The sequence below is a fragment of the Bombina bombina genome, chromosome 7 (assembly GCF_027579735.1).
Source record: "Bombina bombina isolate aBomBom1 chromosome 7, aBomBom1.pri, whole genome shotgun sequence".
Classification (NCBI taxonomy): Eukaryota; Metazoa; Chordata; class Amphibia; order Anura; family Bombinatoridae; genus Bombina; species Bombina bombina.
Window position 1 is genome coordinate 630,699,346 of NC_069505.1, and position 16,026 is coordinate 630,715,371.

At 40.3% G+C, this 16,026-nt stretch overlaps 1 protein-coding gene across 7 annotated transcripts in view; it reads left to right on the plus strand.

Moving 5' to 3' along the window:
- The window catches only part of CLASRP (CLK4 associating serine/arginine rich protein), a 115,568-nt gene that overhangs the window by 82,862 nt on the left and 16,680 nt on the right, over positions 1 to 16,026 (plus strand). For 5 of the 7 annotated variants that reach the window (XM_053688758.1, XM_053688756.1, XM_053688757.1 and 2 more), the window contains 7 exons: positions 9,215 to 9,421; positions 10,240 to 10,485; positions 10,566 to 10,718; positions 10,808 to 10,898; positions 11,327 to 11,387; positions 11,596 to 11,654; positions 12,160 to 12,206. In XM_053688758.1, the coding sequence (XP_053544733.1) occupies positions 9,215 to 9,421; positions 10,240 to 10,485; positions 10,566 to 10,718; positions 10,808 to 10,898; positions 11,327 to 11,387; positions 11,596 to 11,654; positions 12,160 to 12,206 (864 nt within the window). Of the gene's footprint in view, positions 1 to 9,214; positions 9,422 to 10,239; positions 10,486 to 10,565; positions 10,719 to 10,807; positions 10,899 to 11,326; positions 11,388 to 11,595; positions 11,655 to 12,159; positions 12,207 to 16,026 lie in introns of those variants that run through there. The other 2 variants (XM_053688759.1, XM_053688760.1) reach the window with 2 other exon arrangements.

The following is a 16,026-nucleotide window of genomic DNA, read 5'->3' on the forward strand; positions in this document are numbered from 1 at the left end:
AAACATTTTTTGGTAATCTTGCCCAGCAGGCGCGGACCTGGTCCTATATCGCCGCTATATAGATGATATCATTATCATCTGGAAAGGTACCCAAGAAGATTTGAATTACACCATTGACGTCATGAATAGAAGCACAGATAACTTAAAATTCACCTACACATGGAGTACTACTGAACTTGTTTTTCTAGATTTAAAAATTGAAGTTAGAGATGGTAAGATCGAGACATCCACACATTTTAAAAGTGTGGATAGTAACAATTACATACATAGTATGAGTTGCCACCACAAAAACTGGAAAAACAACATCCCCAAGGGACAGTTATTGAGGATAAAGAAAAACTGTTCCTCAGAAGAAAAATGGGAAGAGCAGGTGAAAATCATTAAAACCAAGTTCCTGGAGAGGGGATACGACGAAAATATGTTGGACCAGAAGATCCAAGAGGTCGACAAGATCGAAAGAACGGAACTTCTGAAATATAAAAAGAAAGTGCACCCAATAGAGGAAGACAGTCTCAATGTGGTCATGATCACAGAATACAGCGAGAACAAGGGTATCATTGAAAAAATATTCCAGAAACATTGGTCACTTCTGAAAGATGACGACCTAATAGGTGACAAACTACCGTCAAAACCAAAGTTTGTGTACCGGAAGACTAAAAATTTACGAAGCAAACTGGCCCCCAGTATAGAAAAAAGAAAAAGCATGGCATTGTGGATACATATGGAAAAGAAGTGAAAGGTTTCTTCCCCTGCCCGTCATGTAAAGCGTGTAAATGCGGCAAAAAACCCACAAAATTCTGTAGTTCTAACACAAAAGAAGAATATAAAGTGAATGAGCTGATCAGGTGCCAAGATAGCGGAGTGATCTACATGTTACAGTGTTCGTGTGGTCTTCAGTACGTGGGCCAGACGTCAAGGGTCCTGAAAGATAGGATACGCGAACACTTGTTATTGATTGAAAAATTAAATATGGACACAGCCCTATACAGACACTTTTCGACCAAACATAAGGGCAACATAAGAGATCTAACGTTTATAGGCATTCAGAAGATCAGAAAAGATTGGAGAGGCGGCAATTATACAAAAAAACTACTCACCGCCAAATCAAAGTGGATATTCAATCTAGACTGCCTCCATCCAAGAGGACTGAATAATAAAGAAGATCTGTCCCACTTATACAATTTGACCTGATCATGATTGTGTATCTCTCTCCTCCAAGTACCAGTCTTCATATGAATTAGAATATATGTCTTAATTTAGACCCTATCAGAGGTCTCAATTCCTGCTTCTACACCATCAGAAGGTATGATTTTCAACTTCGGCCTTAAAGACATACAAGCCATCATCTCTACCACACTCTTCCTTTCTCTAGGGCTAACAGACATTACAACCTCGTAGATTATAAGATCATAGTCTCATAAAATAATCATGATTGTGTATGATTGTGAAAATACCAATCCCCTTTTTTAACATCCCTGCCCAAATATGTTGGATGTAACCACCAAGGATCATTTGGGGGCAGGTTAACAGGAAACCATCCCACATTCCTGTTGTATGTAGAATTTAGTAATACCATCTCTGATATAGAGTCCCTCCTAAAAGCAAGTTAGTAGTACATAGGATCCTCCTTTTTCTGAAGTGCAAATACTTATGCCTAATTGCACTTCTATTTTAGAACATACTGTGTCTTCCTCCTTAATGCCCAATTATAGACAAACTGGGTTTTCCTTGTCAATACCCAATTATAGACAAAACTCTATAACATACTCCTGTCGAATCATTCTCGACTAATAGTTAAACTCTCTCAGTGGTCTGTTTTGTATATATTATATATACCATTTTATCCTCATATACCATCTTACCCTTTTAATGCCCAGTATATAATACATTTATGATACTCACATATGAATGCATTTTAGACTTTAGGTCATAGATAGTGTAAGAACCGGTACTGGTCCTCTCACACAGACAGTAGATTATTTTCTACTAGTCCTCTAATCAGGACCCATGGTTATAGACAGGGCATTGTCTGTAACTATTTTTCAGATCTATTCCAATATCCAACATCAGCACAATTCTATTCTAAAGTAGGATTAGATCCACATTGGTGGATAAGTCAGTAATCCGTATAAAAACCTTTTTAAGAGCATTACGAATGCTTTCATTCAGACATAAATAGCGCGAATAAATACTCTCTATGATAAACCCTAAATGACAGTTCTACCCCACCGGATCGTAAATAAAAGAGCACTTAGCCTAATAGACAGATGAAAATCTATACTTTATACATTAAGAACGGCTTCCTTAAGTGCAAACCGTTAAGTGCAAACCAGACAAGTTTCAGCAAGTAAAAAACAAAATCTCCTTTCAAATTAAGGAAAATTTTTTTCTCTTTCCATTCGCCCTCACATTCAAGTAAGATCATCTCTATCATCCACCAACTTCATCTTAGTATAATAGCTATTAATATCGTAAGAAAAACTTCCTATTACGACTACAGCCCAAGTGATGTTCAGTAACGGATAAAGAATATGTCCCACAGAATGAGCCTGGTCACGGCATCCACCCTTTACATTCTTTACATTTTGCCACAATATTTGGTTTTAGTTATTCTTTTACATTCCTTTTGCTGATGGCTTTTTTGGGAGACAGTCTTTTGCCCAGGCGCAGCGATAATACTAAGGCACGACGTCACGACCAATGAGGTTTCTCATATTAGACAAAAAATCGGAAAGCAAAATAGTTTTATTATTTCAAATCGAAAAGCAAAATAGTTTTATTATTTCAAATCAAAAAGCAAAATAGTTTTATTATGACAAAGCGGTCAAAATATATATATCACATATGTTACAAAGCAAGATCGGTAATAGATCTCCACATGGATAAAATTTAAACACATTTACAAATAGATCATTACGCAGCTTTGAATCTGAGCCGCAGTAATACCCACCGGAAGTGACGTCAAGCGGTATCGCTTTCAATTGTAAATGATACACGGAGACTTCTAAAAACACACAGATAAAGGTTTTGAAAGCCTTGTTTGAGCCAATAATCTATCAATATCACACAAGGCTGTTTAGCCATTACGCTTAAAAGCTTGATTATATCCATATTTTAGGATTAGAATATAATCTCAAACCGGAAACGGCTAAATCTGACCATTTCCGGTAATATGTTACCAACTGCTATAAAAGGCTACCAAATCCTTCTAAATACCAGTCTTGATAAAGGCCCAGAGAGGGCCGAAACTCGTTGACCTGGTAAGCCTTATTGCAATAGGAGATTGTATTTGTGATTGTTTTACACATTGCATTTTATCCTTTTCCCACAGGTTTTTTGTAGCAAATTCGTTTTTGCAGCAAGTTGTTTGTTTTTTCCCTTTTTTCACCCTTTCTTCACATCACCTAATCCACATTGAGGCCAGAGCCTCTAGGAGCATCTGGGAACCAAGAGACAAGCACAAAAACCACCTTATCCCGGATTAAATTTTCACACCAAACCGCTTCTCAGGATTGACACTTTTTCACTTGTTATTTTTGTTTTGGTCGTTTGCAGTTTGAAACACAGTTGCAGTTTGGAACATAGTTACAGCTTTGATTTTTTTAGACATTATTTTTTAGACACTATAATTATTTCACCTTACATCTCACTCAGATCGGATATTTGGAGTCTTTTTTGAGTTGGACTTTTAGAGTTGGTTTTTTTATATTTTTACACATTTTTTTAGGACATTTTTGAGTCACGGCTGATTCATTTTCTGGAATAATCCACAAGTGTCGTTATACACAGCACCTATTGTACAAGCATACCTCACCAGCTTGGTCTACTTTTATTGACTGTTTTATACTATGTTTTTATGTTAATTTAGCGTGGATCCATGCAATTGTAATTTAAATTTGATTTTATTTTGTATTAAAATATCTTTTATGCAATTACAATTTTAACCTCAGCTTAGCTTTTTTACCTTACCTTTGTATTGCTTTTACCTTAGCCTTCGTATTGCTGGCGCCTGGGCACACTCTTTACATTTGATTCTCACAAGGTGATAGCTAGGTATCACCGCCACAGGCATATAAGGTACAGTTGGCGCTGGGATACACTCTTATTTTATCAGGAGCTATATATACAGCTCTGCTGAGGTGCTCTTTGCCACTTCCTGTTAGCAGGAGGATAATATCTCACAAGTAAGGATGAAATCCGTGGACTCGTCATATCGTAGAAGAAATCAATTTATCAGATAAGCATAAATTTCCTTTTCTTGTTGCTTTTTCTTCTGCTCGCTGAGTTTCAGATCTCGGCATTGCAGTATGAGTCCCCTTACCTTATTTTCTCATCGGATACGGTAGTTTTACGTACTAAATTAGCATTTCTTCCTAAAGTTGTTTCTGATCGGAACATTAATCAGGGATTGTTGTTCCTTCTTTATGTCCGAATTCTTTCTCTCAGGCTTCTACACTATTTGGACGTGGTTCGTGCCTTAAGTTTTTTTTTTTCTTGCAGACGACTAAGGATTTTCGTCAGTCTTCTGCTTTGTTTGTTTTTTCTCGGAAACGTAGGGTCAGAAAGCTAGTTTTCTTCTTTCTTTTTGGCTGCACAGTATACTACGTTTTGCATAGGAGTCTACTGGACAGCAGTCTTCTGGGGGAGTTATGGCTCTCTTCACAAGGGCTGTTGCTTCCTCATGGACATTACAAATGACGCTTCAGTGGAACAGATTTGCAAGGCTGCATCTTGATCCGCTCTTCTCTTTTTTTTTTTTTTTTTCTTTCAAGATTCTATACATTTGTCGCTTTTGCTTCGGCTAAGGCCGCTTTTAGGAGAAAGGTTTCTTAAGCAGTGGTGCCTTTAGTTTAGGTTCCCTGTCTTGTTCCTCCCGTATCATCTGTGTACTCTAGCTTTGGTATTGGTTCCCATTAGTAATTGAGATGATCTGTGGACTCATCGTGTCATTAAAAAGAAAACAAAATTTATGCTTACCTGATGATAAATTTATTTCTTTTTTGACACGATGAGTCCACGGCCTGCCCTGTTCTTGTAAGACAGGTTTCTTCTGTTATGTGTGATCAGTCCACGGGTCATCATTACTTCTGGGATATAACTCCTCCCCAACAGGAAATGCAAGAGGATTCACCCAGCAGAGCTGCATATAGCTCCTCCCCTCTACGTCACACCCAGTCATTCTCTTGCACCCAACGACTAGATAGGATGTGTGAGAGGACTATGGTGATTATACTTAGTTTTTATAACTTCAATCAAAAGTTTGTTATTTTACAATAGCACCGGAGCGTGTTATTGCCTCTCTGGCAGAGTTTGAAGAAGAATCTACCAGAGTTTTTACTATGATTTTAACCGGAGTAGTTAAGATCATATTGCTGTTTCTCGGCCATCTGAGGGAGGTAAAAGCTTCAGATCAGGGGACAGCGGGCAGATGAATCTGCATTGAGGTATGTAGCAGTTTTTATTTTCTGAATGGAATTGATGAGAAAATCCTGCTATACCGTTATAATAACATGTAGGTATACTCTACACTTCAGTATTCTGGGGATGGTACTTCACTGGAATTACTCTGTAAAAAGTACATTAAACCTTTTAATAGGTATTTATTATGTTAAACGTTTTTGCTGGAATGTAGAATTGTTTGCATTTTCTGAGGTACTGAGTGAATAAATGTTTGGGCATTATTTTTCCACTTGGCAGCTGCTTGTTTTAATTGTGACAGTCTCGTTTCTCTCTCACTGCTGTGTGTGAGGGGGAGGGGCCGTTTTTGGCGCTCTTTGCTACGCATCAAAAATTTCCAGTCAGTTACTCTTGTATTTCCTGCATGATCCGGTTCATATCTAACAGAACTCAGGGGTCTTCAAACTTCTTTGAAGGGAGGTAGATTCTCTCAGCAGAGCTGTGAGACTTATATATTGACTGTGATTAAAAAACGTTGCTCTGTAATTTTTACGTTTCAAATTTAATTATTGTTACTTTACTAATGGGAACAAACCTTTGCTAAAAGTTGTGTTGTTTTCAAGGATTGATGCTATAACAGTTTTTCAGTTTACCAGTTTGTAGCTCTTCCATTCGGATTGGCTACGGCTCCAAGAATCTTCACAAAGGTTCTGGGTGCCCTTCTGGCGGTACTAAGACCGCGAGGAATTTCGGTAGCTCCGTACCTAGACGACATTCTGATACAAGCTTCAAGCTTTCAAACTGCCAAGTCTCATACAGAGTTAGTTCTGGCATTTCTAAGGTCGCATGGATGGAAAGTGAACGAAAAGAAGAGTTCTCTCTTTCCTCTCACAAGAGTTCCATTCTTGGGGACTCTTATAGATTCTGTAGAAATGAAGATTTATCTGACAGAAGACAGATTAACAAAGCTTCTAAATGCATGCCGTGTCCTTCATTCCATTCAACTCCCGTCAGTAGCTCAATGCATGGAGGTGATCGGCTTAATGGTAGCAGCAATGGACATAGTACCCTTTGCACGTCTACATCTCAGACCGCTGCAATTGTGCATGCTGAGTCAGTGGAATGGGGATTACTCAGACTTGTCCCCTACTCTGAATCTGGATCAAGAGACCAGAAACTCTCTTCTATGGTGGCTTTCTCGGCCACATCTGTCCAGGGGGATGCCATTCAGCAGGCCGGACTGGACAATTGTAACAACAGACTCCAGCCTACTAGGTTGGGGCGCTGTCTGGAATTCTCTGAAGGCTCAGGGACAGTGGAATCAGGAGGAAAGTCTCCTACCAATAAACATTCTGGAATTGAGAGCAGTTCTCAATGCCCTTCTGGCTTGGCCCCAGTTAAAAACTCGGGGGTTCATCAGGTTTCAGTCGGACAACATCACGACTGTAGCTTACATCAACCATCAAGGAGGGACAAGAAGCTCCCTAGCAATGATGGAAGTATCAAAGATAATTCGCTGGGCAGAGTCTCACTCTTGCCACCTGTCAGCAATCCACATCCCGGGAGTGGAGAACTGGGAGGCGGATTTCTTGAGTCGCCAGACTTTTCATCCGGGGGAGTGGGAACTTCATCCGGAGGTCTTTGCCCAAATACTTCGACGTTGGGGCAAACCAGAGATAGATCTCATGGCGTCTCGCCAGAACGCCAAACTTCCTCGCTACGGGTCCAGATCCAGGGATCCGGGAGCGGTTCTGATAGATGCTTTGACAGCACCTTGGAACTTCGGGATGGCTTATGTGTTTCCACCCTTCCCGCTGCTTCCTCGATTGATTGCCAAAATCAAACAGGAGAGAGCATCAGTGATTCTAATAGCGCCTGCATGGCCACGCAGGACTTGGTATGCAGATCTAGTGGACATGTCATCCTGTCCGCCTTGGTCTCTACCTCTAAGACAGGACCTTCTGATACAGGGTCCATTCAAACATCAAAATCTAACTTCTCTGAAGCTGACTGCTTGGAAATTGAACGCTTGATTTTATCAAAACGTGGTTTTTCTGAGTCGGTTATTGATACCCTGATACAGGCTAGGAAGCCTGTTACCAGAAGGATTTACCATAAGATATGGCGTAAATACCTATACTGGTGCGAATCCAAAGGTTACTCCTGGAGTAAGGTTAGGATTCCTAGGATATTGTCCTTTCTACAAGAAGGTTTAGAAAAGGGTTTATCGGCTAGTTCATTAAAGGGACAGATCTCAGCTCTGTCCATCTTGTTGCACAGGCGTCTGTCAGAAAATCCAGACGTCCAGGCTTTTTGTCAGGCTTTAGCTAGAATCAAGCCTGTGTTTAAAACTGTTGCTCCGCCATGGAGTTTAAACCTTGTTCTTAACGTTCTACAAGGAGTTCCGTTTGAACCCCTTCATTCCATTGATATAAAGTTGTTATCTTGGAAAGTGTTATTTTTAATGGCTATTTCTTCGGCTCGGAGAGTCTCTGAGTTATCAGCTTTACATTGTGATTCTCCTTATTTGATTTTTCATTCAGATAAGGTAGTTCTGCGTACTAAACCTGGGTTCTTACCTAAGGTAGTCACTAACAGGAACATCAATCAAGAGATCGTGGTTCCTTCTCTGTGCCCGAATCCTTCTTCAAAGAAGGAACGTCTTCTACACAATCTGGATGTAGTTCGTGCCCTCAAGTTCTACTTGCAGGCAACTAAGGATTTTCGACAAACGTCTTCCCTGTTTGTCGTGTACTCTGGTCAGAGGAGAGGTCATAAGGCTTCGGCTACCTCTCTCTCCTTCTGGCTTCGTAGCATAATTCGTTTAGCCTATGAGACTGCTGGACAGCAGCCTCCTGAAAGAATTACAGCTCATTCTACTAGAGCTGTGGCTTCCACTTGGGCCTTTAAGAATGAGGCCTCTGTTGAACAGATTTGCAAGGCTGCAACTTGGTCTTCGCTTCATACTTTTTCCAAATTTTACAAATTTGACACTTTTGCTTCTTCGGAGGCTATTTTTGGGAGAAAGGTTCTTCAGGCAGTGGTTCCTTCTGTATAATGAGCCTGCCTATCCCTCCCGTCATCCGTGTACTTTTGCTTTGGTATTGGTATCCCAGAAGTAATGATGACCCGTGGACTGATCACACATAACAGAAGAAAACATAATTTATGCTTACCTGATAAATTCCTTTCTTCTGTTGTGTGATCAGTCCACGGCCCGCCCTGTTTTTTAAGGCAGGTAGATATTTTTTAAATTATACTCCAGTCACCACTTCACCCTTGGTTTCTCCTTTCTCGTTGATTCTTGGTCGAATGACTGGGAGTGACGTAGAGGGGAGGAGCTATATGCAGCTCTGCTGGGTGAATCCTCTTGCATTTCCTGTTGGGGAGGAGTTATATCCCAGAAGTAATGATGACCCGTGGACTGATCACACAACAGAAGAAAGGAATTTATCAGGTAAGCATAAATTATGTTTTTTGGGTTATTTAAATTTCAGACACCTCTGCACCTTGGCTTTTCCTTTCTTTCCTTAACTTCGGTTGAATGACTGGAGTGGGAGGGAAGGGAGGAGCTATTTAACAGCTCTGCTGTGGTGCTCTTTGCCGCCTCCTGCTGACCAGGAGGTGAATATCCCATTAGTAATTGAGATGATCCGTGGACTCATTGTGTCATAAAAGAAATAAATTTATCAGGTAAGCATAAATTTTGTTTTTTTTGTAATGTGATTTCAGTTTAGTTTTAGAAGACTGTGTAGTTTTTTTCCTCTCTGAAGTAAAGAAAAGCTGATTTTATCATTTATTCTCTGCTCACCTGCAGGTCCCAGTCTGACTCTTCCACCGTCTCGCGATCTCGAAGTCCCAGTCCAGGACGTGAAGAGTCCATCAAGTTCATCACTAGTTTTGGGGGCAGCGATGAAGAGTCTGCTGCCGGTCCTGCTGCCCAGTCTCCTTCAGACTCTGCCAGCAAACGTGCTTCCCACCCGCAGGCCTCCGGAACCTCCGCAGGTCGTAAAGAGGCCTCCCGGTCGGTAATTTTCCATTCTACCAAGCCGTATGTGTCGGTGGGTCGTCCTTAACGAGGGAGGGCGGGAGGCCCAGAATCCTTCTGCATTAGAATTTGCCAGAACAGCCCAATCGGTAATTGGGAAGGGAGCGGCAACTCTATATTTAAATGGCCTAGCCGCTTCCAGTATCATGATTCTTATATATAATGTTTGTCTGTTTTGCATTATTGATGGGGTTCTTTCCACTGACAATGTAAAAGTGATTGATTAGCCTCTTCAGTGGTTACTATTAGATTATCAGATTTATTATATTAGATAATTGTGTTCTGGTTTAAAGGTCTATCTACATGAATGCAATACATCAGTGTGTTTAGCATTGGAAACTACTGGGTTAATTAGGGAGTAATCCTTAATCATTTGTCCTGTTTCTACATCTGGAGGTAAAACACTTGTGAATATACTAGGACAATGCTACTAGTATTCTGAGCAAACCCAGAGTCTGTAGCTATGGATTAATTTATGTACTTACAAAGAAAAGCTGTTTCATATTTTATTGACTTTGAGAAATCTGACCCACAAACTTAGATTTTGAGGAAGACTGAGAAGGTCCATCAATTCTCCCAAGGTCAAGCCAATAACTTTTTGGTTTTAGAGATATTGTGCCAGTGATCTCTGTAACTGACAAAATCAGTTGTCCATAATATGTGCTAGGAGGGATTTATCCAAGTGAACCTATGTATATTGTAATAGTTTAACCATTTCTGCCTTTTCCCATAACTTTATAGTGGCTGTTCAACCATCTTACTGGGGTTTTCTCTCTTTTTTTTATCTTCTGCAGAAGAAGATCTTCCTCTTCCTCCTCCTCTTCTTCATCCTCCTCTTCAAGCTCCAGAAGTTCCTCCCACTCTCGATCCAGCTCAAGATCACGGAGAGGCGGCTATAGGCGAAGATCTGACTCTAGATCTCGAAGGTACTCTCGCAGCCCTGTGAGGAGATACTCGGGAAGTAAAAGAGACAGCCGAAGATACTCAAGATCACTGTCCTCTGAACACAATCGATATTATGGAGGAAGACGTCGATCAAGGTGGGTGAAAAACATTGGTGATATGGAGCATAACTATTTTTATTCCTTTTCTATAATTCAAGAGTCTTGTTTCTTTATAGAAGTCGCTCACGGTCTAATGACCGTCATGGGCGCGGTGGGAGAAGTGGAGGACGCAAGCACAGCAGCAGTAGCCCATCTCGCAGTCCTTCTCCCTGGCACAATAGGGGTTCAAGACGGACAACATCCCCCACACCAGGAGAGAGGTTGAAAAGGTGTGAAGTGCAGAATCGTGTAACTTTCTCAGATTTCTGTATTACACAAGTTAATGACCCATTAACTGCATTTTTTTTTTCCCCTTCAGGCCCGAGCTTGCAGTTAGCAGGGAGAGCGGATCTACCAAAGTCAGTAAGAATTTTACAGCGTCGTTAAATCACTCAGGATGCGGTCTAATGGTTAGGGCTTGTGCCTCAGATGTGAATAAGCTTTTATCTGTATCATTAGTAATTAAGCAATAACAGTGTTTGTATTGCTGTGCTGTGACTGTATAGGAGCTTGTTATAGTTATACAAATACTGCAATATGTAGATATAAAACGTATGCTGCAATATATAGGTATAAAACGCTCTATAGTGAGAGTATCCGTATGCTGCAATATGTAGATATAAAACGCTCTATAGTGAGAGTATCCATATGCTGCAATATGTAGATATAAAACGCTCTATAGTGAGAGTATGCTGTAATATATAGGTCTCTGCATAGTGCTGGGCACCATTCTGTGTTGTTTGCATCCTCCTAGCCTTATGCTTCATCAGGTCACTGCCCGTGCCATGTGTAAGTAATAAATACCCCTACTTAATGCCACAATCTTTTTTTTCTGTAGGCCAAGTTGACTCCGCAAGAGAAACTCAAACTCCGAATGCAGAAAGCCCTGAACAGGCAGTGTAAGAATTCTATAAAAGCGCTGCTGTATTACACTGTTCATTAAAAGACAAAAAGGCCAAGAATTGTTTTTATTTTATGTGAAACTGCGAGGCTAAAACGTCAGTTTCATTTCATTCCTTGCATTGTGAGATTCAGGGCTCGGGTTTTAAATCTTTTGTGAAAGGACCGGATGTTCTTGATAGACGTTTTCACTTTGTATTCTTTCAGACAAGGCGGATAAGAAAGCTGCTCAAGAGAAGATTATCCAGCAAGAACATGAACGACAGGTGTGTGTGTGTATGTGTATATATGTGTGTGTATGTATATGTATGTATATGTATGTATATGTGTGTGTGTGTAAGTGTGTATGTATATGTGTATGTGTGTGTGTGTGTGTATGTGTATGTATATGTATGTATATGTATGTGTGTGTATATGTATGTGTATGTATGTGTGTGTGTATGTATGTGTATGTATCTGTATGTGTATGTATGTGTATGTATGTGTGTGTGTATATATATATATATATATATGTGTGTGTGTATGTATATATATATTGTATATGTGTGTACGGTACATAGGTCTTTCCCACTTACATACCTTAGTGAAAGGGAACTGGGGACACTTAAACTTGGTGAGGGGATTTTGCATTTTTCAGTTGAACTTGATTGACTTATGTCTTTTTTTTTCTTCTACCTAATCTACTATGTTACCGTGTTACTTACCTAGGTTTTTATGTATGTTGTGTATAACTGAAGTATCCCACTTCTTAAACCAACTCTCTTAATGTAGGAAAGAGAAGATGAGCTCCGGGCCATGGCAAGGAAGATCAGAATGAAGTGAGTGGGGCTTTGCTATTCATATATGTAATAATTACTTTTCCCTTTCCTCTGTCTGAACTACATTTGTAAATTTACATTGTATAATTGGGATATTTGGTCAGTACTGCAGCTGGCACGGCGGCTGAATGTATTGTCAGGAGGATTTGCATGCTGGTAGCTTTTGACTTCATCTAATGCTTTTATGAAAGTCTGAAGGTTTTTATAACCTTTTTTTTTTTTTTTCATTTAACTAAATGCAGTTATGTCACCCCCTCAGTCGAGGGCTTGTTCTTTAGCGCATTATCAGTCTAGCTGCAGTGCTGGAGTCTGTCAGTAGGGGGAGCCTAATTCTTTGCTCACTTCTCCAGACTTCTAAACGCCAGAGCCTGGAGAGAAGTTGCAGTGCAGTACTTGTTAAATGACTTAATACTCATGCTGCATCACTGTCATGTCATTTTGCCTATATGTGTAGAAAGCTGACAACAAATATCATCACCTGAACATCTCTATGTAAATAGATAGTTACCTCCCAATTCTAAGTAAGTGCTGTGTGATCCAGAGCTACTCTCTTTACTGTCATCTGCACGGTGAAACAGGCATCATCACTTTGTTTCACTCTGATCTCATAGAGTTTCATAGTAAACTGCCTCTAAACTGAGGGGGTAAAGTGACTGTGCTGCACCTGTCAGATGCAAGCGCCCTTGCAAATCCTGGTGTATGCATTCTGATTGGCTGCTTAAAATGACAGTAAACGCTGTGTAAACAAGACTTTTTTTTTCTTTTCTGCTAAAGAATAAGACATCAGGCAAGTCATAACAGATCAATAGCTTGTTCTACTGAGATTTACCACCTAGGAGCAGCCTCTTTTAGCCCAGTTCTGCTTTCTTCTACAAGATACGACGAGTCCACGGATTTCATCCTTGTGGGATATTAACCTCCTGCTAGCAGAGCTGTATATATAGCTCCTCTCTTCCCTCCACCCCCAGTCATTCTCTTTGCCTGTGTTAGTACTAGGAAGAGGTAATTGAGGTGTTAGTTTTAGTTTCTTCAATCAAGAAGTTTTTTATTTTTAAATGGTACCGGTGAGTACTATTTTTCTCAGGGAGATTTGGAGATGAAGATTTCTGCCCTGAGGTGGATGATCTTAGCAGTTGTAACTAAGATCCACGTTTGTCGCCACAGAGGTCTGAAGGTAGTGCATGAGAAATCTTCCGTGTGGAGAACGGTTTCATGCTACAAGCTGCATTGAGGTATGTTCAGTCTTTAACTTCTGAGGAGACTTGGTATTTCAGAATGGGCTGACATTTTTCCCTGTAGGGGAAGGGGTAAGCAGTAGACCTGTACATAAAGGGTGTTACTGAAAAACCTGTGTTTATGTTTATGTTGATATAGTACTGGGCTGGAAACGATAATCCATAGGACACTGGGAGAGGCAGCTTAACGTTTTTTTTTTTATTTGATCAAATAAAGTAAATAGTATGGCTGCAACGTTTCAGTGAGGTTTTTAGGGGACCACATGGATTACTTTGCAAACCGCTTCCCATTTGGTTATACAGACTGATATGATCGACGTCCATGATGGGCGGGGCCTATTTTCGCACGCTCAGACGCGCAGTGTACTCTGACTGAGAAGGCAGCAGGCATTCGCTCCGGTGGGGCCTACACTTGTGTTTTGTGCACCGGATCATTGTCGAGTCATTTTGCTGTACCCTGGGGGCAGGTAGGCGCCGCAGCAGAGCTGTGGCGAGGTGCAGGGGTCATATTTTTTTTTCAATAAAATGTTTTTGTGCTATAAAATGTCTTTTTGGTGTTTAAATTCTCCCTTTGCCCGTAGGGTGCAATAATTGTTGGCCCAATTGAATAGGTATATTTAATTGCATAGCGTTATTTAAACGTTTTAGGCAGTTTTGGAAAATTTGTGTGCTTTTTATTTCTTAAAGGCGCAGTACATATTTTTTGAAAAATTGTTCAAATCAATGAATAGTGTTTGACTATTGTGGTTTATGCTAGTCTGTTCATCATGTCTGACATTGAGGATTCTAATTGCTCTATGTGTTTAGAAGCCATTGTGGAACCCCCTCTTACTTTGTGTACCTCTTGTACTGAAAGGGCCTTTCAATGTAAAAAGCATATTTTATGTAAAGAAAGTGTGCCTAAGGATGATTCTCAGTCTGAAGAGAATCAGGATATGCCATCCAATTCTCCCCAAGTGTCACAACCTTTAACGCCCACACAAGCAACGCCAAGTACCTCAAGTGCGTCTAATTATTTTACTCTGCAGGAGATGGCTGCAGTTATGTCAACTACCCTTACTGAGGTATTATCTAAATTACCAGTGTTACAGGGTAAACGCAGTAGGTCAGGTATTAATGTGAATACTGACTCCTCTGTTGCCTTATTGGATATTTCCGATGTACCCTAACAGGGCTCTGAATTGGAAGTCAGGGAATTGCTGTCTGAGGGAGAACTTTCAGACTCAGGAAATATGTTACCTCAGACAGATTCGGCCGTCATGTCCTTTAAATTTAAGCTTGAACACCTCCGCCTGTTACTTCGGGAGGTTTTAGCGACTCTGGATGATTGTGACTCTATTGTGATACCACCAGAGAAATTGTGTAAAATGGAAAAATATCTAGAAGTGCCTACTTACACTGATGTTTTTCCGGTCCCTAAAAGAATTTCTGAAATTATTAAAAAGGAATGGGACACTATGTTGGAGAGATTGCAAACAAGTAGGAACACTCCTCCACATCTGGTGGAATTGCCCCACACTTCAGCCTTTCTGGCTGGACATCCACAGGGAAATTCAAAAGGTCCTCACTATCACTATCCCCTTTAACCCTATAACGCTATTATTCAACAAACCCCCTAAGATCAAATGCAAATACAGACAGGTCTTATTATACATTATGTTAAGTGGGGCTAAGCAACTGGTCCCTAGACTGTGGAAACAGCAGCGTATTCCTACCCGGAAAGAGTGGGTGCAAAATGTCACTCTCCTTCTTTCCCTGGAAAGGTTTCACTATCAGAAAACAAAAAGGATGGATTTCTACTGCGCCATGTCTTTCTATTGGGAAACATACACCCACACACTTGCTAGAATTCCACCATAGCTAACTAATAACTCTCTGGTACTCAGACACTCTGTGCAGCCAAATAACCCCTGTAGTCCATAGCAAAACTAGGATCTCTGTCACATTGCTTAGTTTAAATGTTAAGTGGAAGTTTCATCCACAAGTGTTATTCTAAAAAAGAAAAATTACCACAAGCTACTACGAACTTTGCCAGGACTTAGTCCCTTGGATCTGTATACAACAGATAGAACTGATCCTGCCCTTTGTACTTCTCTTCTTCATTGTATTATCGTTTATGATATACCACGCCGGATTAAATCCATGGCAATTGTAAAATTATCATTTATACTAATAAAGCTTGTTTTAAAAAAAAAAAAAAAAAAAAGGAATGGGACAGACCGGGTATACCGTTTTCCCCTCCTCCAACTTTCAAGAAAATGTTTCCCATATCAGACACTATTCGGAACTCCTGGCATTCGGTCCCTAAGGTGGAGGGAGCTATATCTACCCTGGCTAAGCGCACAACTATACCTATTGAGGACAGTTGTGCTTTCAAAGACCCCATGGATAAGAAGTTAGAGGGTCTTCTAAAGAAATTATTTATTCATCAGGGTTTTCTTTTACAACCTACAGCTTGCATTGTTCCAGTGACTACTGCAGCAGCTTTTTGTTTTGATGCTCTAGAAGAATCTCTGAAGGTTGAGACCCCTTTAGAGGACATTTTGGATAGAATTAAGGCTCTCAAGCTAGCTAATTCTTTTATT